Raw genomic sequence first — 27,961 nt, forward strand, 5'->3', positions numbered from 1 at the left:
GGGGGAGGGACATGGATCTTGGGAGGGACCCCACTCAACGAGGAGACCTAAATTCTGTCTAGAGTGTAAACAGAATCTATTCCAGGTGAATTCCAGCCCTAAAGCATTGTCTATGCCCTTGCACCCCTCCATTTGAGTTTAAAGTGACCCACCTCATAAAGAAGAAAACCAACCAGAGTGGTCTGGATAAAGATGACTTCACCTCCCCAGATGGCTGGAGGACGCCCAGTCTTGGGATGACACCCCATTCTCAGCTGGGCAAACTGAAGACTTTGAGCTCACCTCATTTAAATGCCTACCTCCTCATGCTCACCAATGAGGGTTGATTCCTCTTGTCAGGGGCAGTCCCTTTCAAAAAAAAAATTATTTAAGGCATTCAGTGTCTCCATTAGCTGTCTTTGGTTATCGAGAGAAACCACTGGCCATCAATGTATTGATTATCAGCTAGCCTTATTTATTATTAGTTATTAATATTAATATAATTGATTATTAATTACCCAGAAACTCTGTCTCTAGGGCTTTTCATTCATCTCACTAGAGAGCTGAAGGGGACCTTAAAGGCCATTGAGTCCATAGTGTGATTTTATCTAAGGAGGACATTGAAGGCCAGAGAAGTAAAATGACTTGTCCAAGGTCATACCTCACCTTGTGAGGTGAGATTTGGAACTGCCTTTTGCTGACAGCTACACATTGCTGCATAGGACTTTGTGTGAGCTAAATCTAAAGTGTATTGAATTTGGAATCAGAAGACCTGGATTCCTATCCCATCTCTGCTTATCTTACTGAGTAACTTTGGAAAAATTCTTTAATCTCCATGGGTCTTAGTTTCCCTCTTTACAAAATGAAGGGGTTGAGTGAGATGATCTCCTAGGGTCTTTTCCAGCTCGAAATACGACCATATGGATTCTCCCTCTAATCCAAATCCAGCAATGACCATAACAATGTCCCAAGCCCAGCCGATGGGCCTCCTGCTGAGGGTACCACCAAACTGAAGCCGGCGACATCACGATTATTTATGGAAAGAAGGTCAGACGTTTGTTCTCTCCATATCTCTGATTCATCTATCCCAGGCGTGAACTCACAGCTCTAAATCTCTGGCACTGAAGCTGTCCCGTTCCCCCTCGCCTTCCAGTGCCTTCCACAGAGCTCACATGCACCTACCTCCCTGTCTACAACCTGAGCAGAGCCTTTCCTGAGGGACTGAGTCTTGTTGACTTTTCTTGCACAGGGTTTGGGAGGGAGACGAATGAAATGGGGGTGGGGATGACCCTATGATCCACCCCGCCCCACCCCCTCAACATACCCAGGACCAACCATTCATCAGTACAAGAACACTGCTGCCTCAGAGGCTTGGCAAAGGTGTCGCATAAATTCTCCTTCACGCAGGCTGAGTTCTCTGGGATTTATGTTTCCTGCCCAAAGCACAGAGCTGAGAACACATCCACCTCCTGACCCACCACCATTCCCTGTCTTGCTCATAAGGCCCCAGGGTTTCCTTTCCCTCCTCATATGCAGCTTTGTTGCATTCTAGTACTCTGCCTTCTCCTCCTCCATCTGTGTCTCTCAGCTGGGGTTCCAGAAAAACAGAGCAGGAGTTTGCAGGGCCTTGAGACTGGCCTGGGCTAGGGCTGGGCTCCCCCACCCAACCATGATCACTTTATGACAAGGCTCCTTGGCCAGGCTACATTCATTTCATGTGTCTGTTACCTCTTGGAAACCCTGCTGGTCACATCCCTAGCACTAGGCAGTCAAGTAATCTTCTTCCAGGGGCCAAACTCTTTCCCTCCCCTCTCCTAGGTCCAGAGCAAGAAAAGACCTTATAGGTCATGAATCCAGATACCATTTTTTTTTCAGATAAGAAAAGTGAGAATTCATTGTTGGTGGAGCTGCGAGCGCATCCAACCATTCTGGAGAGCAATTTGGAACTATGCCCAAAGGGCTACAAAAATGTGCATACCCTTTGACCCAGCAATATCGCTACTAGGACTATATCCCCAAGAGATCATAAAAATGGGAAAGGGTCCCACGTGTACAAAAATATTTATAGCAGCACTCTATGTAGTTGCCAAAAACTGGAAGTCAAGGGGATGTCCATCAATTGGGGAATGGCTGAATAAATTATGGTATATGAATGTAATGGAGTACTATTGTGCCATAAGAAATGATGAACAAGAAGACTTCAGAGAGGCCTGGAAGGACTTATATGACCTGATGCTGAGTGAAAGGAGCAGAACCAGGAGAACTTTATGCACAGCAACAACCACAGTGTGTGAGAGTTTTTTCTGGTAGACTTAGATTTTTGTAATAACACAAGAACTTCTTACCAAAAAAAAAAAAAAAATCCCAATGGAGGATCTCAAGGCAAAATGCCTTCCACACTCAGAGAGAGAAATATGGAAGTCACTCACATAATGTAGCAGATCATGTTTGTGTATGTGTATGTGTTTGTGTATCATGTTCTGATTTGTTATACGATTTCTTTCATTTATCTTAGTCTGACTACATAGCATGACTATAGTGAAAATATACTCAATAGGAAAGTATATGTAGAATCTATACAGAATTGTATGCAGTCATGGGGAGGGAGGGGGGTAGTGGGGGATAGGTGGGGGGGATAAAATCGCAATTGTATGGCAGTGATTGTTAAACATTAAAAAATAAAAATAAAAAATAAAAAATAAAAAAAAAAAGATCTAAAAAAAAAAGATAAGAAAAGTGAGGCTTTAGAATAATGACAGGCCCAGGTCCTATTTCCTTTTCTGCCCTCACAGAATCACAAAGCTGGAAGGAACCTGAGATATCATCTTGTCCCATCCCAGAGGCCCAGGGAGAAAATTAGTTCCCCAAGGTCACACAAGGTAAGTGCTAAGAACTTAAAGCCAGATTTTCTGATTCAGAGACCTTTGCCACTATTCTGAGATTATAGTCTAGTCTGATGTCTGTGCCTTGTGCCTCTGTTTCCTTTCTGTGTCCCTTGGAACCTATAAACATATATAGAAAGTATGGAATATAAAAAGAAAAAGAGAGCTGTTTGCATGCAGCACAAGTGTCCTAGATCAGCTAGGACAGTGAATGTGACCTTGTGTGCCTATGGGCAGAATAATAGGGAAGTAGTAGTACTTGAGGATGTATCTGGATGTATATGGGAACTGTGTGGTAGAACAGGTAATATTGCACCATTGCTTTGGGCATTTGGTTGCTATGTGACCGGAAAAGTCACCCAACATCTCTATGCCTCAGTTTCCTCATTTGTAAACAGGGGATAATAATAGCACCTACCTCACAGAATTATTGTGAGAATCAAATAAGCTAACATGTAAAGCATCTTGCAAATCTAAAAGTGCTATGTCAAAGCTAGCTATTGTTATCATATGTCATTTTGGTTATGGTGTGTTGTATAGTGTGTATATCTGTGGAGACTGTCATTTTGTGTGATCGGTTTTATGTGGAGTGTGGTGTGTTGTGTGTGCCTCCCTGATCCAGTATGAGCTCCTTCCAAATGTTTTTCTTACTATAATCTCTTAGTGATTCCTCCTTTCCCCAGTTCTGCCCACAAAGGAAGCCACTGGGAGAGGGCAGAGCTGGACAAGAGGAAATAAATCTGGGAGAATGTCAGATAAGGGAAGGCGAGAAGAGCGAATGAGGGAGAAAGAGTTTCATTAATGCCACTTAAGGTGGTTGGTTACATTTAATGAGCTGGACAGAAAAGGGCAGGGAAAGAATTCAGAGGAGTCCAGCACTCTCCACAGCTGCACCCTTCCCCCCATCCCCACCCTTACTGCAACATATACCCAAATACAGAGTTCAAATACATGAGAGTACAGATGCAACTCAAACATAGCCCAATACTGTAGATAACAGATAGATCGGAACAATTATGGAAAGAGAGTGAGAGACAAAGATAAAAAAACAGACAGGGACAGAGGGAGGGTGGAAAGGATAGGGAAAGAAGGAAGGAAAGATGAAAGTAAGGAAGGAAGGAAAGATGGAAGGAAGGAAGGAAGGAAGAGAGGTAGGGAGGGAAAGATAGATGCAGAGAAACAGAAACAGAGAGGGAAAGAGACAAAGTCAGGGTGAGAGATCGAGAGGAAAGGTGACAGAGACAAAGACATAGCAAGAAGGAAAGAAACAGAGGGAGGGAGGATAAGATAGAGGCAGGAGAACAGAGGGAGAGAGGAAGGAAAAGACACTCTCTTACAGGCTCCCCACCTAGAGGACAGATTGTAAAGTCTTCTCCCCGGAGTAGCAGTGCTGCCTATAGGGGACATCAGGAAAAGCAGGAGAGTAAATGTGCAAACAAGAAAAACAATTATATATGAAACTCAAAGCTGGGTGGTAGAGTAGATAAAGTGTCTGGAGTCAAAAAGACTTCTCTTCCTGAGTTCAAGTCTGGCCTCAGACATTTCCTAGCTGAGTGACTCTGGGCAAATCACTTAACCCTGTTTGCCTCAGTTTCCTCATCTGTAAAATGAGCTGGAGAAGGAAATGGCAAACCACTCCAGCATCTTTGCAAAGAAAACCCCAAATGAGGTCATTAGGAGTCAGACACAAATGAACACCAATAAGTTTCTTTGACTTACAATTCTTTTAATGTGTGTATCAACTTTACTAAGGTAGTAAAAAAAAATCTTGTTTCTTGGTGCTCTTGTAAGCCTCTTTATTACCTGGGTCTTGTCGCTGCTGCCTTCATTATTATTTACTGAGATGCTATCAGCATATATATTATGCTTTCTTCAGTAGCCTTCATTTTATACATCTTCCCAAATGTATTTTCTGCCTTCATCTCTGATATTTCTTAAAGAGACAATAGTATTCTGTTGTCTTCACAAGGAAGCTGAAGTCCAGAGAAGAGGCCAAGTTACTGCTCTAAGACTCAGTTTCCTCACTTGTAAAATGAAGAGGTTGGATTGACCCCTTCCAACTCCATGAGCTGCATTGGTATCAATATAATATAAAGAGAGATAAAGGAAGATCCCTAGATCCCGTTGGAAGGATTTATGGGCAGACTTGACAAGAGTTACATAGAATGAAGCTGCATGGGTAGGAATACTTGAATGTGGAGAGGTTTTTTTCTCCTCCTGCTAATAATAATTATATATTCCTAGTAATGTGATCAGTGGAACAAGTGGCTACTCTCAACCTCACTGCCTAGAGGCCAGGTATGGTTCATTTCAACTCTCCCCCTTTACCAGCTTCAGAAAGATCATGGAATCATAACTTTCTAACTGGAAGGGAACCTTACAGAGAGCCATCCAGTCCAAGCCCTTTATTTTATAGGTGATGAAACTGAACTCAGGGAGGTTAATGATTTGCCCAAGGTCACACAGCTAATAAGCCATAGTGCTAAGATTCAAAGCACAGGGCTTCTGACTACATGGTCCAATGTTCTTTTCAATGGATCAAATGTATAACGAGGACATCTCAGAAAACTATGATTGTCATATATGTACTGTGACTATCTGAATTGAGATAGTCAAAATTTTACTCCTTCCAGGGTTATGGTAGGGAGTAAATGGGGTAGGAAGGTGATGGGGGAGAAAGAGGGAGAAATGGCCTGACCAGGGACCTAAACAGCAGTCAGTCTCCTTGCCTCTCCTGCCACATTTGTCATCTCTTCTGGGAAAAGTTCCAGTCAGTGCAGGCTCCTGAAGCTTTCCCCACCAGGGCACGCTGTGGGATAATTTGAGGCACTGGTTTTCTGCAATGAGCTGGATGCCCCTGGCCTGTGAAGGTTTGGACAAGTCCCTACCCCTCTGAGCTTTAGTACTTGTCTTTTTCTACCTGGAAGAAGAAATAACACCTCTCATAGGGATTTGGCTTCCACCCCATATGCCTAGTCCCCCAAAGAAAGAGAAGAGGACTGAAGACAAACTGGGGAAGGAGGAAATAGATCCCCAAGAATTCCTTTCAATTTCTTTAATTATGTATGGTTTCCCATTCACCCCAATCCACCCCCCCATTCCCAGATGAGCTCCCTAATCAACTAGATGGGATTACAGAGTGTGCATGGATAATCTGGAGCAGCTAGATGGCACAGTAGATAAAGCACTGGAACTGGAGTTAGAAAGATTTTAGTTCAAATTCAGCCTCAGATACTTTTTAGCTGTGTGACCCTGGGCAAGTCACTTAACCTTGTTTGCCTCAGTTTCCTCATTTGTAAAATGAGGTAGAGAAGGAAATGGAAAACCACTCTAGTATCTTTGCCAAGAAAACCCCAAATGGGGTCAGGAAGAGTTAGACATGGCTGAAACAAATGACCACCACCACCAACAAAATCAGTAATTTGGCTGGAGGCATTTCCCATTGAAGAAGTGGTCATGGCCCCTGTGGCCTTGCTGAGAGTACACAGGAAACTCAATTCATTTTTCATTGCCTTGAAGAGCCCCACAACAAGAGGTTGACTGGGATTCAGGAAGGCAGCTTCTCATGGCCATAGGAGCTGCCATTTTGGGCAAGGCCTCCTTATATAGGACAACAGCCATCTCCTGACCTTTTCCTTTTTCCCTCTTTGAACTTTGCCCAGTTCAGAAGACAGGCAGTAGCAGATGATTGGATTTGCTCCTGCTTCTGGAAACCTAAGATTTCCCTGGAATAAATTCTGAAGTGGTAGTATAACAATCCAAATAGAGAAACTGATCTTCTTGGGTCAAGCTCCTAGGATCAGACAAGGTCTGTGAAAGCCCAGAATATTTTGAGGGCCTTGGGCCACAGGTTATATCTAAACAACAGAATGCTAAATGACCTTTAGAAATCCTCCAGTCCAACCCCTTCATTTTACAGGTGAGGAAACTGAGGCACAGGGAAGCGAAAGTGATTTGTCCAAGGTTACATGGCTAGTAATGGGTGGCAAGGCTGCTCCAAGCTCCCTTTCTCTTTACTTCTGAGGTGAATCAAGTCCATTCAAGCCTGAAGAAGTCTGATTCGTTTCCAGTGCTGAGAGAAACCATTTATTAAATCCTCTATACTTCAAACAGGCTGTTTGTGAACTTCAGTACACTGTAATTTTTCCTCCAGGCCAATCTCTCTGTACCTGTTTTTATTTTATTTTTTTACCATACTCTGGCACTAGCAATGCAGCTGACCACTAGCTTGCTACTATTTACATAGCTCATGATAGCTGGCAAAATACTTTATAAGCATTATTTATTTTTATTTTCACAGCACCCCTGGGAAGTAGGTGCTACTATTATCCTATTTTGTAGATGAGGAAATTGAGGCAGACAGTTGGACAAGTCCTTCCCCCTCGGAGCCTTAGTACTTATCTCTTTCTACCTGGAAGCAGAACTCTGAGGGGTAGGGACTGGGCCACAGTTACACAGCCAAGAAATATCTGAGGCCAATCTTGAACTCAGGGCTCCCTGACTCCAGACTCCGTTTAGGCCTTGTGACAATCTGTATTGTCCCAATACATTTTTTGACAGTCACCTTCTTCTCTGCCCTACCTCCCTCCCCACTTTTTTTTCCTTTCTAACATTTAAAAATATTTAAGGACCTTTGCACTTTCAACACAAAATCTTGACCCACAGAGTCACAGAGGTCATTTGATCTCTCTGGACCTCAGTTTCCTAATCTATAAAATGGGGACAATTTAGCACCTACCTCCCAGGATTGTTACAAGAATAAAATTAAATAGTACTTGTAAAGTGTTTTACAAACCTTAACGTGAAACAGGTATGGAATGGAATGACCCAGAGTGACTGTGGTTTAGATAGAAGAAGCTACAAAGAGATTAGCCTGGAGGAAATTTAATTCGTGATCATTTGGGAAGGTAGAAGATAAACTGATAAAGCTTAATGTTTATACAAATAATAGTGTGCTGATATGGTAGTTTAGAATTTACCAAGCACTGTTCACACATTATTTCACTTGATCCTCACAACCCCAGTGGGGTAGATAGGGCTGGCTATTTTTGAAGAGAAGAGCTCGGGCTCAGAGAGGTGTGATGTAACTCAAGTCACACAGCAAATAAGAGAGCGACTTGAACTAGAAGTCTAATTCTCTGTCGGCTACTTCTCATTTTAACGTGAATCACAACAATATGGAAGAATATTACATAAACTTGGTAAAGCAGTGGCAGGCTTTCAGAGGACTGACTCCAATTTTGAAAGAAGTTTTAGAAGTAAAATGCTATCAAACAGCATCAAATGCTCTCTTTTGTGAAAGAGGCAATAAATGCAGCAAACCTCAGGGTTGTCTTATTTTAAGAAACTGCCACACCTTCAGCAAAATCAGTCGGTAGCAACAAGGCAAGACCTTCAATCAGCAAAAAGATTATGAGTGGCTGAAGGCTCAGATGATGGTTAGCATTTTTCAGCAATAAAGTATTTTTAAATTATTAATTAAGTTCAAATTATTGTACATTTTTAGGCATAATTCTACTGCAACACTTATTAGATGACAATGTAGTGTAAACATAACTTTTATATGCACTGGGAAACAAAAAAAATTCATGTGACTCATATTACTGTAATGTTTGCTTTATTGTAGTGGTATGGACCTGAACCTGCAATGTATCTAAGATATGCCTGTACTCATCTGAGTTCTTACCAAAACTGTTCTTCCCAGGGTTTCCAATAATTTCCTAATTGCCAAATTCAAGGGTCTTGTCTGTTCTCATGCTTCTTGACCTCTCCATAGATTCTGACACATTTTGACCATTTCCCTGCCCCTGGATACTTTCCCTCTCCCTTGGCTTTCATGATACTACTTTCTTTTCCTTCTCTCCCTGACCTCATTGTTCACCTTCATTGGGTCATCATCCATCTCCTACCCAGTAAGTCTGCATGTGTCTTTTTGTTCCTAGACCCTCTTCTCTTTGTGGGTGAGCAAAGCAATTCCCATGGATTCAATTATGACCACACAGCCTTGGAGTCATTCTTTATTCTTCTCTCTCCTCTCATATCTATTACCTACCACATTTGCTGCCTTAGCGCCCTTCTTTCCACTGACATGGCTACAGGCTTAGGCATTCATGACCTCTAACTTAGACTACTACAAAAGCCTCCTAATTGATCTGCCAGCTTTCAGTTCCACTTCTCTCCCCTTTCTAACCCATTTACCACATAGCCAAAAAAATTAAAATAAATACAACAAAGTCCAAACATGTTATTCCCCTGATCAAAGATCTTTAGTGGTTTCTTGTTGCCTCTAGAGCAAAATACCATCTTCAGCCATGAATGGAAAGTCTTCTACCACTGGCTCCCACCCACCTTTCCAACATTTCAGATTATTCTTATAAACACATTTTATTTTCCAACCCAACTGATCTATTTGTTGTTCTCCAAACTCAATATTCAGTCTTCATACCTTTGCACTCACCATCCCCTTGCCTAGAATCAGTCAATCCAAAAACATTTATTAAGTATTCACAATATGCCAAGCACTATGCTCAGCACTGGAGATACAAGTAAAGGTTGAAAAGAAAAAGTTCCTGTCCTCAAAGAGCTTATATTTTAATGGGTGGAAGCAATATGGAGATAAATACAAAATATGTGTACAGGGTGGATAGGAAGCAATCTCTGAAGGTAAGGCATTAGCAGCTGAGAGGATAGGGAACAGGCTCCGGCACAAGGCGGGATTTAAACTGAGACTTCAAGGCCAAGTAAGCTAAGAGCGGGGAGGTGAGAAGGGAGCATTCTAAGCATAGGGGACAACCAATGCCAAGGCACGGAGATGGGAAATAGAGTATAATGTGTGAGGAACAGCAATTATACCAGAGTAGATGGATTGTGGAGTAGATGGGAGTATAAAAAAACAGAAAAGTTCCTTTCTGCCTGGCTGCTTTCAAGTAAAGAGGCAAGGACAGTTGAAAGCCTGGATGGAGAGGGAGCTAGCATCAGGGGCCTACTTAACCCTAATGGCCCTGTTGCTCTGTCCCTGTTTTAACTCTTTCTTGTCTTAAATGAAAGAATACTAGAGATGCGATGGACTAGGTTACAACTTTGTGAACTTTAAAAGCTCAGGAGAACACAGGAACTGAAATGTATGTATGCAAAAGTTTTGGGGCAGTCAAGCCCATTGAGGAGTGAGGAGGCCTTAAACAACTTGCTTGACATGGCCTAGCAAAGGACTGACACCAAGATGCTTGTTTCTGGAAGGGGGATGGGGGGTGGTGCTTCATTCATCAGCAATGCCACATCTGGAAGTGATATTGGTGGGACAAATACTTTGAAGTAACCAACTCAAGTGTGAGCTCACTCCTCCCAGGGATTGAGGTAGTGATGTGGGGTGCCCTCAATTCAGGAGGATGTGTATGTCTTTCTGTTTTTGCCTTATGTTCTCAGTAAATAACCTTTTTGTAAAAAACTTTTTTAAAAGACTTGAAAAAATAGGAAGGGGACAGATTAAGAATGGCATTAAACATAAAAGAGATAATTTTATATTTGATCCTAGAGGTAACAGAGAGACTCTAGTTTACTGAGTAAGGAAGTGGCATGAGGAAAGACTTGAGGCAGGGAGACTAAAGTGAAAGCTACTGTAATAACACGTATAGAGGTGAGAAGGCTCCAAACTCCAAGAGTAGTAATAAAGAGATAAGATAGGAGAGATGTTGTAAAGATAGAAAATCAGAAGATTTAGCAACCAAGTGGATGTGTGTTGTGAATGAAAACAAGTAGAATGTGACAAAGAAATTTTGAGCCTGGGAGTATGGTAGTGCCCTCAACAATAATAGGAAAGTTCAGAAGAGGGGAGGGGTTGGGGAAAAGAGGTTGAATATGTTGTCTTTGAGATCCTACGGGATATATAGATATGGGAACCATCTTTATAGAGATAACTGATCCCATGGGAGTTGATTAGATCACCAAGATATGACAGATAGAAAAGGGAAAAGGACTCCAGGCCGAGTGATGGGGACACCAAAGGTTAGTGGGCCTGACGTGATTAAAGAACTAGCAAACGTATTCCTGACTCACCTCTACCTCTTAAACTCCCTGGCTCCCAGCAAGGCTTAGCCCAGATATCATCTCCTACACAAAATTTTTCCTAATCTCCCTAGTGAGTGTTCTCTCCTCAAAATACTTGTATTTTATGCATATACATGCCTTTACCTCCTCAGGAGAATGTAAGCAATTTGAAGGCAGAGAATATTTCATTTCTGTCTTTGTATCTGTAGTAACTAGCACAATGCTTGTCATGTAATGGATACTTGTTTGCTGAATTGAATTGAATCACAGAATCAGACTTAGCTTATACCTGATGTTTTCAATTCTCAATCAATGGCAGATCATCAACTATGAGTAAACAGATACGGGAATCAGTGATTGAGCCATGGTGGAAAATTGGTAACTCTGGTCCTTAATCTAAAGTAACTAGGGTCAGCTCAGCTCTAGGTAACATCTTGACTTACACCTAACTGTAAACCCCTAAACTGAAATGAACCACATTCTTTTTTTCTTTTGCTAAATTTTATTTTTTTATCGAGCCATTACCTAAACTTAAGTTGTTGCTTTTTAGCATCTATAAAACCAGTTCTAACCATAGTGAGCTGGAATATCAACATATTCTTTGAACTGGAAATATTCAATCCCTTGTTCAGGACACTCTTCAGCAGTATACAGCAGTCGAACGTTCAGGAGTGGAGAAACTGTATCTCATTGCTGGCATGTGCTTTGAAGGACTTGGTGAAAGTTTAGCAGAGAAAGTGAGTTAAAAGAAGTCCTGAGGATCCAGTGTTGTCCATGAACAGGAAAGGAGCTGTCACGAGTGCCAGGCCGATGGTCAGGAGAGACCTCCAGGTTGCTGCTGCCTCTCTGTTCTCCAGAGTCTGGTGTCAGGAAACCAAACCAATCTGATAATTACTCCATGAGTAGACAGGATGCTGGATTAAGAGTCAAGAGGCTTGGGTTCTAGTCTTGGCTCTGTCATTAACTCGTTCAGTGATCTTAGATCTCCCTCCTGGCTCTGGGCCTCAGCTTCCCATGTGTTACATGAGAAGATCTCTAAAGTCCTTTCCAGTTCTAAGACCCTAACAATTAGTATTGTGAAAGTACAAATAGGATTAACTCCCACTTCCAGAATCCAGTTTTCCTCAGACTGTGTCTGAGCCTCAAACCCATCACCATCTGATTCCAGTGTCCCAAGGCAGCCTGGAGTCCAAATTTTCCTCACTCCATGTTGTCAGACCCTCTTCTCTTTGTGGCTAGCCATGCTGGACAACAAGGGGGGCTACAGAGTGGGAACTGGGATTCAGGGAGGACCATACAGGACTTCAGCTGTTAGCCTAAGCTTGGGGGAAGGTGACTGCATTGATACTGCCTAAGATGCCACTCAAGTCTGAGGAGACTATTCTGGGAAAGGGCATTCCTGAAATAAATCTTCACAGAGAATTCCTGTTTGAATGTTCCATGTCTGGACAGACCAAAATGACAGGAATGTTTCTAGGTCAACCAGCGATAATCTGAGGACTCAAACCTCAGACTGGGTACTGTTTCCCAGACACAGGCTTCTCTACTGAGTTCAAAGAAAAGATATCAGAAAGGAGAGATCTTCTGACTAGAACTTTGTTCTCTTCTAGAAAAGATTAATCTCTGAAGTCCAAGCCAAACACATGGGAAAGTTGCTGTTCCCTCCCCAGTGGCACCATACCCCATAAGAAGTGGGAATTTTTCTCCTAAACTACATGAGGACAGGAGGGGATGAAACAATCACAAAAACCAAATTGGGCTTAACAGTGAAGCTAGTACCGCAGGAAGGAGTGGGGAGCTCCTTCCCCATTCCTGCCACTATTTAAGCCAGAGCAGGGGTCACTATTGACCAAGCGAGGCTGATCCAGATCAGTAATTTCTAAAGAAAAGTCTAATCAATAAGTATCATGGGAGCAGAAAAGATTTCATAACTCCTTTGCTGGAAAGCACAGACTCTTTGAGCATATATATCATAGACATTGGCATCTCACAACATTTGGATTCTCATGATATTGCCCATAACCTCTAATTTCATTTTTTCAACTCCAAAGTCCTAAAAAAGACAATACACTCTTGGGAAATAAGATAGAGTTGTAAAAGATCCTTTCTACCACCTATTGAGACCTCATGCTGGCTGCCCAGCCCAAGGCCTAAGAGGAAAAATGGCCTGATACCCAAGGTTCTAGTATTGAGTGGGCATCTGAAACAATATCAGGCCTGACCAACTTGGCTACAGAGGGGGCTACAAACTCAGCCAGAGGCACATTCCAAATGCCTAACCCCATCTTTATTTACAGCTCCTCAGGCTACACAGTAATGGCAAACAACTCAGCTCTCGAACTGTAACAGAAAGAAAAAAGGGAACTACTGGTAACCCTCTCAGTAAAACTACCAGCTGGGAATAGGATAGACCAGGGAACAACAGCAGCCGCTAAATCTCAGGGTACGGGACTCCTAAGGGAGAGAGGCTGCTGGTCTAGGAGAGACTGGGCATGACTGCCTGATAACCCTATAGGGAATGGGTTCTAGAGGGTTACCCAGGCATGAGGGAGCTGGGGCCAAAAGGGTTTGGAAAGCAGGGAAAAGGCCTCAGTTGGACATCTGGGAAAGGAAAAATGGAGACTTCCCAGCTTGCCCAAGATGGAGGCAGTAGCAGATGTCTACAGTGGAATCAGGTTGTGGGAGGATACAGCTGCCACCACTTAACCTCACCACCTTAGAAACCAATTTGATCCAACCCCGACTGGTCCCAGATCCCCCTCATATGACCCTTGCTCCTTCCACTTTATCTCAGAAGTATAAGGAGAGATGGGAGGGCTGCCATGCTCAGCTGCCTTGGCATCTAAAAGCCAAAGAGGGAAAATGAGGGCTGTAGGCTGCCTGGAGGGCAGACAGAGCTAGGCAACTCCAGAATTATAGGTTTAGAGTACAGGAAGAGAGTTTGGGTGGTGACAGGGGCCAAGTCCCCCAAGTCACAGTAACAACTTGGAACCTCCCTAAAGAAAAAGGAAGGAGGAAAAGGGGAGGGAGGGCCTTGAGTGCCAATCAAGTCCATCCTTGCAGGTACTCAGCCCAACATGAGCATGGCTCTTTACTTGCCCTGCCAGGAAGATGGACCCAGAGGAGAGGGAGAAAAACCAACAAAAATTCTGCAACTTTCAATCTTCCAGAGGCCATGGGGAGGAAGGGAGCAACCAGGCCTCTGCCCTTAGGACTTCTTGGCATCTTGTGTGTTCCGGCGTTTCAGGTCACTCAAGTCAAAAGGTTTGAAAGCTGTTGGGTGCAGAGGGAGTTGAATGTCAGTTTCTGAAGAAGATCCCTTGTCTAATCCCACCTTCCCTAAGGAAACCTTAGGATCCTTTCTGTCCCAATTTTGTATGAAACCAGTCTCCAAGCTGCCCCTGTGAGAAGATTCAGTCTGTCTCCTTCAACTAGATTTCTGAAAGAGGAAGCAAGTACTTCCTCAAGTACTTCCTTCCTAGCCCTGCATCTAAGTGGCCAATGCTCTCATGAGTTCAGAAGGGAAGCTAGGACTCAATAGCCTCCCCATGTCCTTCCGGGGGCACTCACTCTTCAGGCTGGGGTTAGGGACCTTCTCCACATACTCCTCCACCAGGCCACGTTCGCTGCCAGACATCTGGTTCCGGAGGTCTCGTTCCACACACTGCCATGCTGCACAGGAAGGGAAATAAGAAGTTAGGGACCGAGGTTCAAGATGCCTGCTGTATGAACCTCTGGAGCCTGGTTGTCTAGATTTGACACATACTCTGCAATGACAGTTAAAATTACAAGTCAGGGAAAGCTCCTTTTATTGCCACCTGCCCATGAATCAATCTCTCTCCAAGCCCACCTCTTCCTGGAAGCTCTTCCTAAGTAAGTAAAGCACTAAAATTGATCCTTCACTGTGCCCTCTCAACCGCTACATACTTTGTTTTCAGGATATTAATCTGTACTCGTTGCCATGTTTTAGAAGTTGTACTTGTGTTTCCTGTCTCCCTAGCTAGATTTAAGGTATTTGAAGGTACTAACCATACCCTAGGCTCACAGAATATAAAAGTAAAGAGATCACCTAGTCCAATCTCTTCATTCTACAGATAAGGAAACTAACACTTAGGAGTAGTAAAGTGCCTTGGCCAAAGACACACAATAACTAATAACAATAACAATAACCAACACCTACATGGTGCTTGAAGGTTTGTCAAGTGATTTACAAACATGACTTTTCTCTTCAAGACAACCCCAGGAGGCAGGTGCTGTTATTAACCCCATCTTACATTAAACTGAGGCAGACAGAGGTTAAATGAATCACCTAGGCCACATAGTCAGTATCGGAGGCTGGATGTAACCAGAGCCTTTAGTATTCTCTCCCAGGAACTAATTCACAACTTTCCTTGATCCAGTATGGAATCTGAGTGACTCCAATGTTTCAGGGAATCTCCTTACAGAAAAGAGGACAGAGGGAGAGAAAAATCTCCTTTGCAGGAGGCTGTTCTGGAGAACTAGAAGGAGGGTCACAAAGAGATAATGACACAAGGGTGGGGACCCTGAGACAGGGTTACTGAGATCACTCACCTTCATAAATGAAGCGCACGTTCTCCTCGTGGGCTGGAGTGAAGATCTCACTGCTGTTGCTTGGAGACCGGGGGCTACTGTTCCTTTTGCCGTTGTAGACAACTCTAGAGACAGGGGAGCTGGGGAGAAACACCTGTGTGTGAGTGTCTGGGGAAAGGGCAGGGAGACTTATAATGCACAAAGGCCCTAGGGTCAGGAGCTTGGTCTGTCTCTGCAGTGGGGATGACATGAGTCTCACCTGCTCATAGCTGGGGGTGTCTGGTCTAATCACTCAACTCAAATGCCTGGGTCTCCTTCTTGGCTTCAGTCTGCTGTTGGGGAGCTCTGGAAGCGCAACTGCTAGAGAAGGAAAACCAAGTGTCAATGCAGGCAACTGCCTCCCTCTAGCCGAAGTCTACAGCAATAATAGGATGAATTGGTGCAATGCTGGACACCTTGCTTCCCTTCTTGGCCTTTATGAACAGCGTAATCAGCAAGCATGAGGTCCTGACCAGAGAGCAGAAGAGCCTGGGGAAAGGATCAGTGATCTGCTCTTTCTGAAATAGGGGATGAACTGGAATCTAGTCTGCAAAGCAGTAAAAACAAAGAAAGAAAACCACCTCAATGAAAAAGGTCAGTGAAAGATCCAAGGTTGGGGAAGCAGTAGAAAGGATGGATGCATTTGGAGAGAATATTACTATTAGTAAAACACGAGAGAAGAAAAGGACTTTAGAAACACATGCTGAGCCAAGTGAGATATGCACTCCTTCCCACCCCATCCCCTTTTAGCAAAGGAAAATCAGACACACAGAATCTTAGAATTAGAACAGAGAGAAGAAGCCAATCTAATCCAATCCCTAGTTGAACAATACCCTCTACAACATACCCAGCATGTTATCATCAAGCCTTTGCTTGAAGACCTCCAGTGAAGGAGAATATCTCCCAAGGCAGCTCATTCCATTTCAGATAGCTTCATTCGTTAAAAAGTTTTGCCTTTTGTAATCCTTTCTTATACTGATATACGTATATTGAAATGTGTGTGCCTATTCATGGATTAAGAAAACAATAACTTTTTTTAAAGCAAAAAAAAAGAAAAAAAGTTTTGCTTTACATAAGTCCCCAGAGCACTCCACCAGAGACTTCCTTCTAAGATAATACAGAAGCATTAAACATGACACTTTGGATCTGGCCATTCAACCACCAAATCCACTTAATTACATTATCACCCAGAATGACACCCAGAGGTGTCAAACACATGGCCCACAATATTCCTGAACTTAGTGTTAACCAGATTAAATTGTAATTGGAAAATATTTAACAAAACAAATTAAAATATAATAAAACACATGTAGTTTTCTACATTAGTATACAGTCTACAGGGAGCTTCATGTACCACGTGAGTTAGACGTCATTAATCTATTCTACATCTATCTCCTCCATAAAAACATGACTTTGTCAACACCTTTGTTAAAGCATTCTGCTGAGCTACCAATCTAACTAACTACCCCAGCAAAAAATAATAATAAAAAGGTTACTATGGCAGATGATGAAACCATGCTGGCTTATTTTGATCAGAGTTTCTTTTTCTAGATATTCACTAACTATCTCTTTAACATGTTCTAGAATTTTGCCAGGAACTGAAATCAAAACACTAGCCCATGCTCCACAGACTATTATTTTCCTTTAAAAAAAATTGGGACATCTGTTTTCCAATAACTCTTGCTCTCCACAATCTTTCAAAGATCACTAACAAGTGGCCTAACAATCCTTTCTGCCAATTTTTTAAGTAATTTAAGATGTTGTTCATTTGGGCCTTGGTGATCTGAAGTCAGAGAAACAGGCCCCCTGGGCTTTGGTCAGGGCAAAACAGAAGAGGGAGGGAGTAAGTAAGATTACAATAATCTAGTTAAGGCTTGACCTAGTGGGATCCTGTCACTGACCAATATTTATAGCTACCTTTTGCTCTGGGGATTTCCGTAGTCCAGGAGAAGGACTATTTTTAGTTAGAAATTCCCAAATTAGCCAGACAGAGAAAAGCACTATACTGGTGATCGAGAAAAGACAGAGGAAGGGGTGAACTGACTGAATAGCATCTCCAGCATCTAAGATGACAATCTAGGAAAGATGTAGCCCAGGAGATGGAACCCAGGGCAAACAAGGATTGGTGGCATCAATGCCCCCATTTTGATACCGCACTTGGGACACAGACAAGCATGATCTAGCCTGTACTTGAAGAGTTCCCTGGCAAAGTGGCAAGGAATGAGTAGAGAAAAAGGAGTAAACAGTGAATTTCACTTCTCTTTCTATTTTTAGACATCTCTGGAGGGGGAATAACGCTTGTGTGAGTATTTGCACATAGGCATGTACCCCAAGGAAGTCTAAGTTAGGAAGAAAGTCCCAATATACACTAAAACAATTGCAGAAGCATGTTTTTTTTTGTTGTTGTTGTTGTTTTTTGTGGTAGCAAAGAACGAACCAGAAACAGTCAGTGACTGTTAACCAGGGAATGATTGCACAAATGGTGGTGCATAAATGTGACTGAATATTTGTTCACCCTATTTTGCAATGGACTATAGGAAGCAATGAAAGCAGACTTGTTTTCCAGGAATGAGAAGGCTTATATGGACTGATGCAGAATGAAGTAAGCAGAACCAGGAAAATAATATGCACACTGATTACAATACAGACAGAAAGAACAACAACCCTTCCCCCAAAATAATCAAAACTGAACGCTGAGTAATTACAATGAACAAGTGTGAACACAAGTAAAAGACAGGAGAATGTAACTTCCTCCCTTCTCTGCAGAGACAGAATGAGTTATGGAAGTGGAACAATGCATATGCTGTCAACCTTGAACAAGTTGATTACTTGTTCTAAACTGTTTTTCTTTCTGTTTTATTCTTTTTTTAAGGGACAGCTCTCTGGGTGAGGAAGAGGGAAGGGCACGTCAGAAAATGAAGGTGATGTAAAACAAAAGGTAGCAATAAAAATTTCTTTAAAATAAAACTCTCAGGATCTGAAAGGCTAGAATAAGGGCAGAAAGCAGATGTGGGCTTTCTCCACCCAGGGGCCATGACTACCCAGCTTTCAAATCTACATTAAACCAAACTATTGTACAAACATAAACCTAAGAACATTAGAGAAATGTGGTAAGGACAGAAAGAAATTTGAATAGAGACATTAGAAACAAGTAGGGATCAAGAAACTCCTTTTGCTGAATTTCCTGTAGCATTTATAAGAATAAACCACACAATTTGGCATATTTACTCAGGGAATTGTAGAGTCAGAAGGACCTGAAAGGTCATTTAATCCAATCTCTCACCCCATACAGGTCATCCAGTCCAAGTACAAAGCTGACAGGTCTTTAATCGGGCACTGCCAACAATAGAGAATGCATTATCTCACAAAACAAATCATTCCACTTTCAGAAAGCTCTAATTGTTAGGTTTTTCCTCTGGATATAAAGCTGAAATCTGCCTCATCATAACTTGTACCTCGTTACTCTTCTTAGTTTTACTCTATGGAATGATACCGAATAAAACTAATTCTCCTTCCATATGACAGCCCATCAAATGTTTTAAAACAGTAATCACATTCTAAGTTTTCATTTCTCCAGGCTAAAAATCCTCAGTTCCTTCAATATGATGTTTTTGAGTCCCCTCACCACTCTGCCTATCTCAGATGGAAGTGTTCCAGTTTGGCAATGTTCTTCTTAAATGCTCATATACTATCTCATGTATGTTACCTTCCCAATCAAAACACAAGTTTCTCAAAGTTCAGAAGGAAAACACAGACAAACAGGGCAGTTTTGAAAGTCACATGCAGAGTTTATTATATATTTGAGGGGGGAAGTAAGCTGTAATAGAAATTCTTGTTTTCATATATAATCTTTTTCTATTCTGTTTAGTGGGGAGTTTGCTGTTCTTTAAATTGATAATTTTTTTAACCCACAAACTGAAGGACCAAGGCTGTGTTCTACTTTTAATGTAAATTCTCATTCCATCCCTGATGTTGAGTACTCAATGAGTACTCAAAAATATTTGCTGACTTGATGAAGAAAGCATTTATTTACACGCCTTTTTGGTCTCCTCTGGATAAAGACAAGAATTCTGCACTGAGTTACCTTTCAGTGTGTCTCTCACCAGGATATTGTTCTAAAACAAGGGTTCTAGACATCCTTCCTGGTACCTCTCCCTCATTCTTACTAGGTTCTATCCTTTTTAATACCTAGTGGTGTGATGCAACCTCCACAGGCATCTCCCATCTGATGACTCCAGTCTACAGAAGAGACTCAGAACCAATCCCTCTGCAGCCATCATTATATGTTGCTGTTTCATTAAATCAAGAGTTCTTACCCTTATTTGTTGCGGTGGTCCCTTTGGAAGTCTGGTGAAGCCTATGGGCCCCTTCTTAGAATAATATTTTTAAAGGTATAAAATACATAGGATCACAAAGGAATCAAAAGGTTAGTGAAAATAAAGATGTAATTTCCTACCTATCCAAATTCATGACCCCCTAAAATCTATCCACGGATCTCTAGTTAAGAAATCCTAAACTAAACCTTTTCTTTTTTCTTAACCAGTGGTTCCTTTAAGGAGTTCAACCTACCCCAGTTGAAGAAACATTTCCATTAAAAATTAGTTGGGAAAAGGGTACACATATACAAAAATATTTATAGCATCTCTTTTTGTGGCGGCAAAGAACTGAAAATTGAGGGGATGCTCATCAACTGGGAAATGGCTGAACAAGTTGTGGTATATGAATGTAATGGAATACTAATTGTAATAATATTGTTTTAATAATAATAATATTTTAATAATTATAATATTGTAATATATTCCGTTACATTCATATACTACTTGTTCATATAAGAAATGATGAGCAGGTGAACTTCGGAAAAACCTGGAAAGACTTATATGAACTGATGCTGAGTGAAGTGAGCAGAAACAAGAGAACACCATACACAGTAAGAGTCACATTGTGTGAAGACTTAGCTCTTCTCAGCAACGCCAGGATCTAAGACAACTCCAAAAGGCTCATGATAGAAAATGCAATCCATGTCCAGAGAAAGAACTATGGAGTCTGAATGCAGATCGAAGCAGACTATTTGCTCTCTCTCTTTTTTGTTTTGTTTTGTTTCTTCTTTCATGTGGTTCATTCCATTGATTATAACTCTTCTTTGTAATATGATTAATGTGAAAATATGCTTAATGTGCCTATATCAGATGGCATGCTGTCTTGGGGAGGGGGGGAGGGAAGGAGGAGGAAGAAATTTGAAACTCAAAAGCTTGTGGAACTGAATGTTGTAAACTAAAAATAAGTAATTTTTTAAAAAATGAATTTAAGACTAAAAGGATGAAAAACTATTCCCTGCCCCAATGGGTTTCCCTACAATCTGACACTGCCTCCAACCATGGAAGTTTAGTCATAGGTAAACAAGGAATGAAAGAGAAGCACTGGAACAATGGTTCTCAACTTTTTTAAGTATGACGATGAGTGGAGTCAAGATGTCTAAGAAAAAGCAAAGACTTACTTGAGCTCCCTTCAAAACCCCTCCAAACACCTTTAAGTAGGGCCATAAAACAATTCCTGGAGCAGCAGAACCCATAAAAGGACAGGGTGAAATAATTTTTCAGTCAAAGACAATTTAGAAGATCAGCAGGAAAGGTCTGGCATATCTGGGTGGGAGTGAAGTGCACTGTTCAGCACGGGCTACACCAGCAGAGACCCAGCCCAATAGATCAGGAGCAGGCCTAGGGAGCCACTGAATCAGCAGTGACAGCAACCGCTTTCAAAGCTCTCAGTCCAAAGATGGTAAGGAGGTTGAACAACTTGTTAGAAGGAGATTAAAGGAGTCTCTTTGCTAGCACTGAGGCAGGACTCTGTTGTTTTGCCACTACTTGGAGCCAGGTCCCAGTCCTGGGTAGCAGTCCCAAGGATGAGCACTAGCACACCAGAGCTTGCACCCACAGCGGATCAAGGACTCTTGTTACAATTCCAGGACAGAAACAAGTGCTTGTGGTCAATCATAGATCAGAGCATGGGCTAGGAGAGTAGTAAACACATCTCTCCTTAAATTATAGGACCTTGGAAGAACTGAAAACTTACAAGTCCATAGAAGAATCTCCGAAAACAGCTGCACAAAACCCATGAAACTTGGGACAGTTCACTCTCCATCCTTGATTAAAAATCAAGCTGGAAAAATGAGTAAACAACAGAAAAAAATTCTGACCGTAGAAAGTTACTATGGTGACAAGGAAGAGCAAGACACACACTCAGAAGAAGATAACATAGTCAACACTCCTTTACATATAAAGTCTCCAAAAAAAATATGAGTTGGTCTCAGGTCATGGAAGAGCTCAAAAAGGATTTTGAAAATCAAGTAAGAGAGACAGAGGAAAAATTGAGAAGAGAAATGAGAGTAATACAAGAAAAATCTGAAAAAATAAGTCAATAGCTTGGTAAAGGAGACATAAAAAAATACTGAAGAAAATAACACCTTAAAAAACAGACTAGGCCAAATGGTAAAAGAGGTTCAAAAAAGCCACTGAGGAGAGGAATGCCTTGAAAAGCAAAACTGGCCAAATGGAAAAAGAGGCAAAAAAAAAAAAATCACTCAAGTATGATGATATCTTTTTAAGATAAACAAAATTTCAAAGCCCCCTACAATAGAAATTGTACTATATTAACCAACTAAAAAAAATACATAACTGGAATTAGAATTTAAGTTTCTTGAGGGAAGGGACTATTTTCACCTTGTCTTTTATCCTAGTGCTTAGTACTGTGCCTGGTACCACACAGTAATAAATGTTTTTTGACTGATTGATATGGACATTCTGTAATAATTCTGTGAGCCTCAACCTCTACCCCAGGTTAAAAACTATTAGGAAGGAAAAAAATAATCTCCCCAGCCTGCTTAATTTATAAAACCTCACTGTTAAGGGGCAAGAAAAACCCAGCCTTCAATGAAGGCACTGGAATAAATTAATCTTCATACTCTTTTACTATCCAGAAGCGCAGCTCAACTGGTCTCAGTGATCCAGACTTTAGTGCCACAGAAATTACCCAAGACAAACTCTCTTCCTTCAAATATCACTCGCTGAGCTTTCTCAGGACACAGACAGGCATCTCTAACTAGTTAGTATCCTACGTAGGAGAAAAAACCAAAACAGGCTAGAATAGATTATGTTATCCTTTTCACAAATGTCATAACACTCCCACAGTCTGAAATATCAATCCTATGCAGATAACTCCCAAATTTTTATACAGTGTCATGCTGTCCAACTGCCTAGTGGATATTTCCATCATCATTAAGGCATTGAATGTGGTGCCATCTCTCCAAAACTGATATGTCTAAAAAGGAAAATGACAAATGTTAGAGGAACTAAAAGAAAATAGGCACATGAAGCATTTGTTGGTGGAGCTGTGAACTGATATATTCTGGAAAACAATTTAATACTATACCCCCAAATTGATAAAACATGTGAATCCTTTTGCTCAGTTACTATACCTATACCCTAAAAAAAAGCAAAAAAGGAAAAAGAGACCTATAGGTACAAAGATAATTATAGCAGCTCTTGTTGTGATAGAACTAGACTGCCCATCAATTAGAGAATGTCTGAACAAGTCACGATATATGAATACAACGGAATAGTATTTGCCAAAGGACAGTTCTGGTCAAACCAGGAAAGGTTTATATGAACCAATATGGAGTCAAGTAAGCAGAATAAGGAAAATAATTTATACAGTAACAGTAACACTACAAAAAAAATTTTGCCTTAAGACTCTGATCAATGGGATGATAAATTATGGTTCCAGAGGGATCCATGATGAAGCTGCTACCCACCTCCTAACAGAAAGGAGATGGACTCAGGCTGCAGAATGAGACTTAAATTTTTTTAACATGGGCCATCCCGGAATTTATTCTGCTTGATTATGCATTGTTACAAGGATTTTGTTTTCCTTTTTTTCCCCAATGGGAGAGGGCAGAGTAGATTTCTGTTAATTAAAAAAAAAAATTTAAATAAAACAAAAAGGTAAAAAATGACAAGTCTAAAATTTGCCTTTTCCCCAAACCAGTTCCACTATGGTACCACCATTCTCCTAGTTACCCAGATTTAAAACCATGGAGCTATTTTTCTCTCCCTCGCCCTCCACAGCCCATCTTCTGCCTTATTCTTACTCCCACCACCTCAGTCCAGGCCCTTATCACTCATTTTACTCCTCTGTAAAATACAGAGATGGGACTAGATGATCTCTAAGATTCTTTCTACTCTTAGAAAGAATGTCTCATCCTATGAAGCTCTGATTTAGACTTGTGCAATAGCATCCCAAATCCCTCTGTCTAGCATCTCAGCCATTGCCTCAATTCATCCTGTATACTACCATCAGATTAATCTTCCTAAAAGAAAGCTTTCAGTTACGACAACTCTAAGCTCCATGAAGGCAGTATTTTCACTTTGTATTTGAATCCCCCAATACATAACATTTTAAAATATTTCAAAAAGAGAATAAAACTTTTAAAAATAAAAAATGCAGAAGGGGAAACAGAACAATTTTGTTACTACTTTATTCAATTCATAAGTAATTATTTTTAAAAATAAACTACACACAAGCTGTTTCTTCTACAATCCTTATTCTTCCTTATTCTTTGTATATATTGAAATGCTCAATAATTAATTTGACAATAAAAAAGAAAATTTTAAAATATGAAGGCTCAGAGAATTACAGTAGCTTGTAGAAAGCCACATATTAAGAAACAAAAAAAAAATTTGCTAGAGGAAGCCTCTGCCTATCCCTCCACAGCTTGACCCTTCAGTGTACCTTTTTTATAGCACTCTTCAGGCACTGAGACTCACTTCCATCAGTGTGACTATGTAGAGACTGGGTAATTTGACCTTCTGTGCCAGAGATGTTATACCAGTCCAGATGCAAAATGAATTTATCAAATACTTACCCCAGAGTTTCAATCATGAAATTCTAGCTGCCTACTAAATATCCATCTACAACTGATATCCAGCCATATTTCAAACTCAAGATGTTCAAAAATAAACTCAGTATCTTTCCTCCTTGAACTTCCTTCCTAATTTCTTTCTTTCTTTTAATGATACTACCATCTTTTTGGTTCAGATCAACAAGCACTTGAAAGCATTTAGCACATATGCAAGGACGCAAAGACAAAAATAAGCCCTGCTTTCAAGGAGTTTACATTCTACAGACACCCAAGTCCTAAGCTGCAGACTCCTCTTTGCCTTTTCTCTTCACTTTATCATCAAAAATTCTGTCAGTTCTACCTTTGAAACATCTGAATATTGAAACATTTATCAAATCTATTTTCATTCTTACTGCTAATCTCCAAATTAATTCAGGCCCTTATTACCTTTCATCTGCACTTCTGTAATCCCACCTCTGGTACTTACTCTCTATGTGACCTTGGACAATCTTAGGGCTCTCTGGACCTCAGTTTCCTCATGGATAAAACGAAGGGGTTGAACTAAACAGCCTTGAGGGCTCTTCCAACTTTAAATGTATGAACCTATATGAGAGCTTCTCAACTAGTCTCCTTGCCCTCCCTTCTCCCAAGTATCCATAACCCTGCTGCCCACTTAACTTTCCTAAAGCACTCCTATTCTGATCACATCACTTCTTACTCCATTACTTTCAGTGGTTGTTGCCTTTTGCTTTCTGAAAAAAATCTGCCCAGTAACCAAAGCTCTCCACAATGAATCCAATATACCTTTTCTGCCTTATCAACGCTACTCTCCTTCACAAACTCTAAGCTCCAGTCAAAATGAAGTCCTCAGAAGCCTCTATTCTCTTTCTACTCTTGCCTATCTTGGCTCACACCACATCCTGCCCCTGATACCTGAAATATCCTCTCTTTCCCTCCTCCCTTCCCACTGAAATGTTTCAAGTCCCACTCCTCCAAGAAGTTTCCCTGATCCCCCTAGACAGAACAACCTTTCCCTCCTCAAACTTTTCTTAAAATTAAATACATTAGCCCATATTAATTTGCATTATAGTTAATTGCCTACACATTTCATCTCCCTTACTAAACTATAATCTTCTTGGGCTCAAGAGCTATGTTTGATTTCATTTTTTTTTTAAATCTGGCACCTAGCAAAGTGTACACCTAGTAGAAACTTGGCAATGTTTGCTGAATTGACACATCCAAAGGCCTTCCTATATATTCTCACAACCTCAAGACCTCCTAAGAAAGAAAGAAGCAAATGGTGTCTGTTCCAACTTTACTGGGGAAACAAATACAAAGTAATTTAGCAATATTTTCAAGATCCCACAGTGAGTAAGGTCACAATATGGAGATAAATCCAAGTAACCTGAATCATATTCAAAAATGCTTCCTAAGGATAAAATAAGGATCTTCTGCTTTGCAGAAGACAGACAAGGAGTAGTCCTGAAAATGGAAGTAATGTTTCCTGATTCCCACCCAAATTATTCATGCTTTGATTCTCATAGTCAATAAATATAATGGAGCAGTGGTATAGTGGAAGGAAAGTAGGGCCCAAAGCCTGGACATAGATTGGAATCCTATACCTCTATGTGTCCTAGCAACTCATTTAATCTCTCCAGGTCTTGGGTTCCTCTTTAGTTACTTACCTCACAAAGTTGTTATGAGGACCAAATGGGTAGGTAGTTGGTGTAAGTTGGTGCCTGGCACTAAGAAGTATCCAAATCGTCCTGAATTCAAATCCTGCTCAGAGACTCACCAACTATGTGACCCTAGGCAAGTCTCTTAACTGCTTACCTGCCTCAGTATCCTCATCTGTAAAATGGGAACAATAACAGCACCTACCTCCCAGAAATGATGCGAGGACTGAATGAGTAAACATCCCTTTGCAAATGATAAAATGCTAGCTATTATCATCAAATGAAATAATGTATGTAAAGTGCATTACAAACCTTAAATCATATAGAATAACTATACATATGTGGTTGTCATCTGCACATTTAGATGATTAAATGCACTATATATAGTTATCATACACATATTTATATGATGTAAGGTTTATAATATGATATAAACATAGATACAATCATTGTCTCCAGACTCTGAACATTCCAGTTTAAACCAGTCAGATTAAATCTAGAAAGTGATCTTCAGACTCCAACAACAGCAGGGCTTCTTAACTTTATCAGAAGGTTGATGCTGAATTGGGAGTCGCTTGGAGATCCACAAGGAAAACTTGAGAACTTCTCAACCTCTTGCTGCTGCTTCTGCTTCCTGCCACCCAGGGAGAGGAGGGGGGGGCAGTCCAATAGGGTATCAGAACAACTAAATACTAGGAGTTCCAACGCCAGCTCGGTCACCAATCTGGCCCTGATAAATCTCCCTTTGGTATGGGGAAGTGAAAAGTGCATACTTGTCAAACTACCTAGGGACCATGGCAACAGAAACCCTGTCAGGATAAGGAGCGGACAAAGCAGGGTTTGCCCATAGCATAACAAAAAAAGGCACTGGGCTCCAGCAGCCTTCTGGGTCCAGTTCACTCCCCGACCTAGGTGGACTCCAGCTAAGTCACTGGACCCTTACTTTCCTCCTCTGTAAAAAGGCTTTCTAAGGTCCCTTCTACAATCAGACCGGCCCTAGGTTCTTCCCAGGCCCTCAGTGAAGACGGGTTACAAGAAGGGGCACCGCTTTCCAACAGGCTTCAGGATGCCCTGCTCTGGCTGCCAAGTCTCATGAATATTCACCCTCAAAGTCAGGCTGCCCCCCATACTCCTCTGCACCATTCAGAAGAGCCCAGCGGGAGGGACGTGTGGAAGGGAGCACCTGGCTCGGCCAGAGGAGGAGGGAGCCGGCGGGATTTCCTGTGGGCAGCAGAGGGTCCTAACACCTGGCTGGGCAAGGGGAGAACCAAAGGAGAGGATCCCCAGGTGGAGCCGGTCTGCAGGGAGGCGGCTAAGTCTCTGGGAAACCACCCCACTCCATCGCCCAAGCCCTGGTGTCGCGACAGGGCTAGCTCATCCCGGGGTGGGGGTCCCCGTCCCCTGTCCCCCACTCAGGGGTTATACAGCTTGACAGGTACGCTCGTAGAGGTCACAGGGTAGGGCTCCTCCGCTGGGAGGGGGCGGGGCCCACCTCACGACGTGACGCGCCGGTCGCATCGCGACAGTGCGGGGATGGGGGGGGGTCGTATCGTGACATAAAGGGGGGGGTGGGAAGAAAGGGAGGAGGCGTGGCCCAGGCCACGTCAGGGGCGGGGCGATCCCCACAGGTTTCCGGCGCGAGCCCAGTCCCGCCCCCCAGCCCCGGGCCCCTAGCCGCCCCCTGGCGCCTCACCTCGCCCAGTTTCAGACACCGCCACCGCCGCAGCCTCTTCCAGCTGGGAGGCCCGGGCCGGAAGTGACGAGACAGAGGGGCCGCGCAGGCGCAGGACGGGGGGAGAGCCCCCATGTGATTGTTGGGCCCGGGCGGGCCTCTCTAGCAGTAGCCCCACAGTAACTTCGGCCCCGAGGTTGCTGGAGGGGGCGTGGCCGTGACTGGA

General features: G+C 42.0%; 1 protein-coding gene across 5 annotated transcripts; it reads right to left on the reverse strand.

Moving 5' to 3' along the window:
• Positions 1-13,169: 13,169 nt before the first annotated feature.
• On the reverse strand, positions 13,170-27,953 carry MCRIP1 (MAPK regulated corepressor interacting protein 1). 5 transcript variants are annotated; one of them, XM_072645346.1, is made up of 6 exons: positions 27,757-27,859; positions 15,911-16,041; positions 15,715-15,815; positions 15,477-15,595; positions 14,475-14,576; positions 13,170-14,177 (listed from the first exon to the last, which is right to left on the reverse strand). In XM_072645346.1, the coding sequence occupies exons 3-6, from the start codon at positions 15,720-15,722 to the stop codon at positions 14,113-14,115; spliced, it is 294 nt and encodes a 97-aa protein (XP_072501447.1). In that variant the 5' UTR covers positions 15,723-15,815; positions 15,911-16,041; positions 27,757-27,859; the 3' UTR covers positions 13,170-14,112. The 5 variants fall into 5 exon arrangements, with proteins under 5 accessions (XP_072501447.1, XP_072501449.1, XP_072501448.1 ...); XM_072645348.1 differs by lacking the exon at positions 27,757-27,859 and adding an exon at positions 18,723-19,234 and having other exon boundaries at positions 15,715-15,812; XM_072645347.1 differs by lacking the exon at positions 27,757-27,859 and adding an exon at positions 16,342-16,605.
• Positions 27,954-27,961: the final 8 nt, after the last annotated feature.

Source organism: Notamacropus eugenii, chromosome 2 (assembly GCF_028372415.1).
Source record: "Notamacropus eugenii isolate mMacEug1 chromosome 2, mMacEug1.pri_v2, whole genome shotgun sequence".
NCBI classification, from domain to species: Eukaryota; Metazoa; Chordata; class Mammalia; order Diprotodontia; family Macropodidae; genus Notamacropus; species Notamacropus eugenii.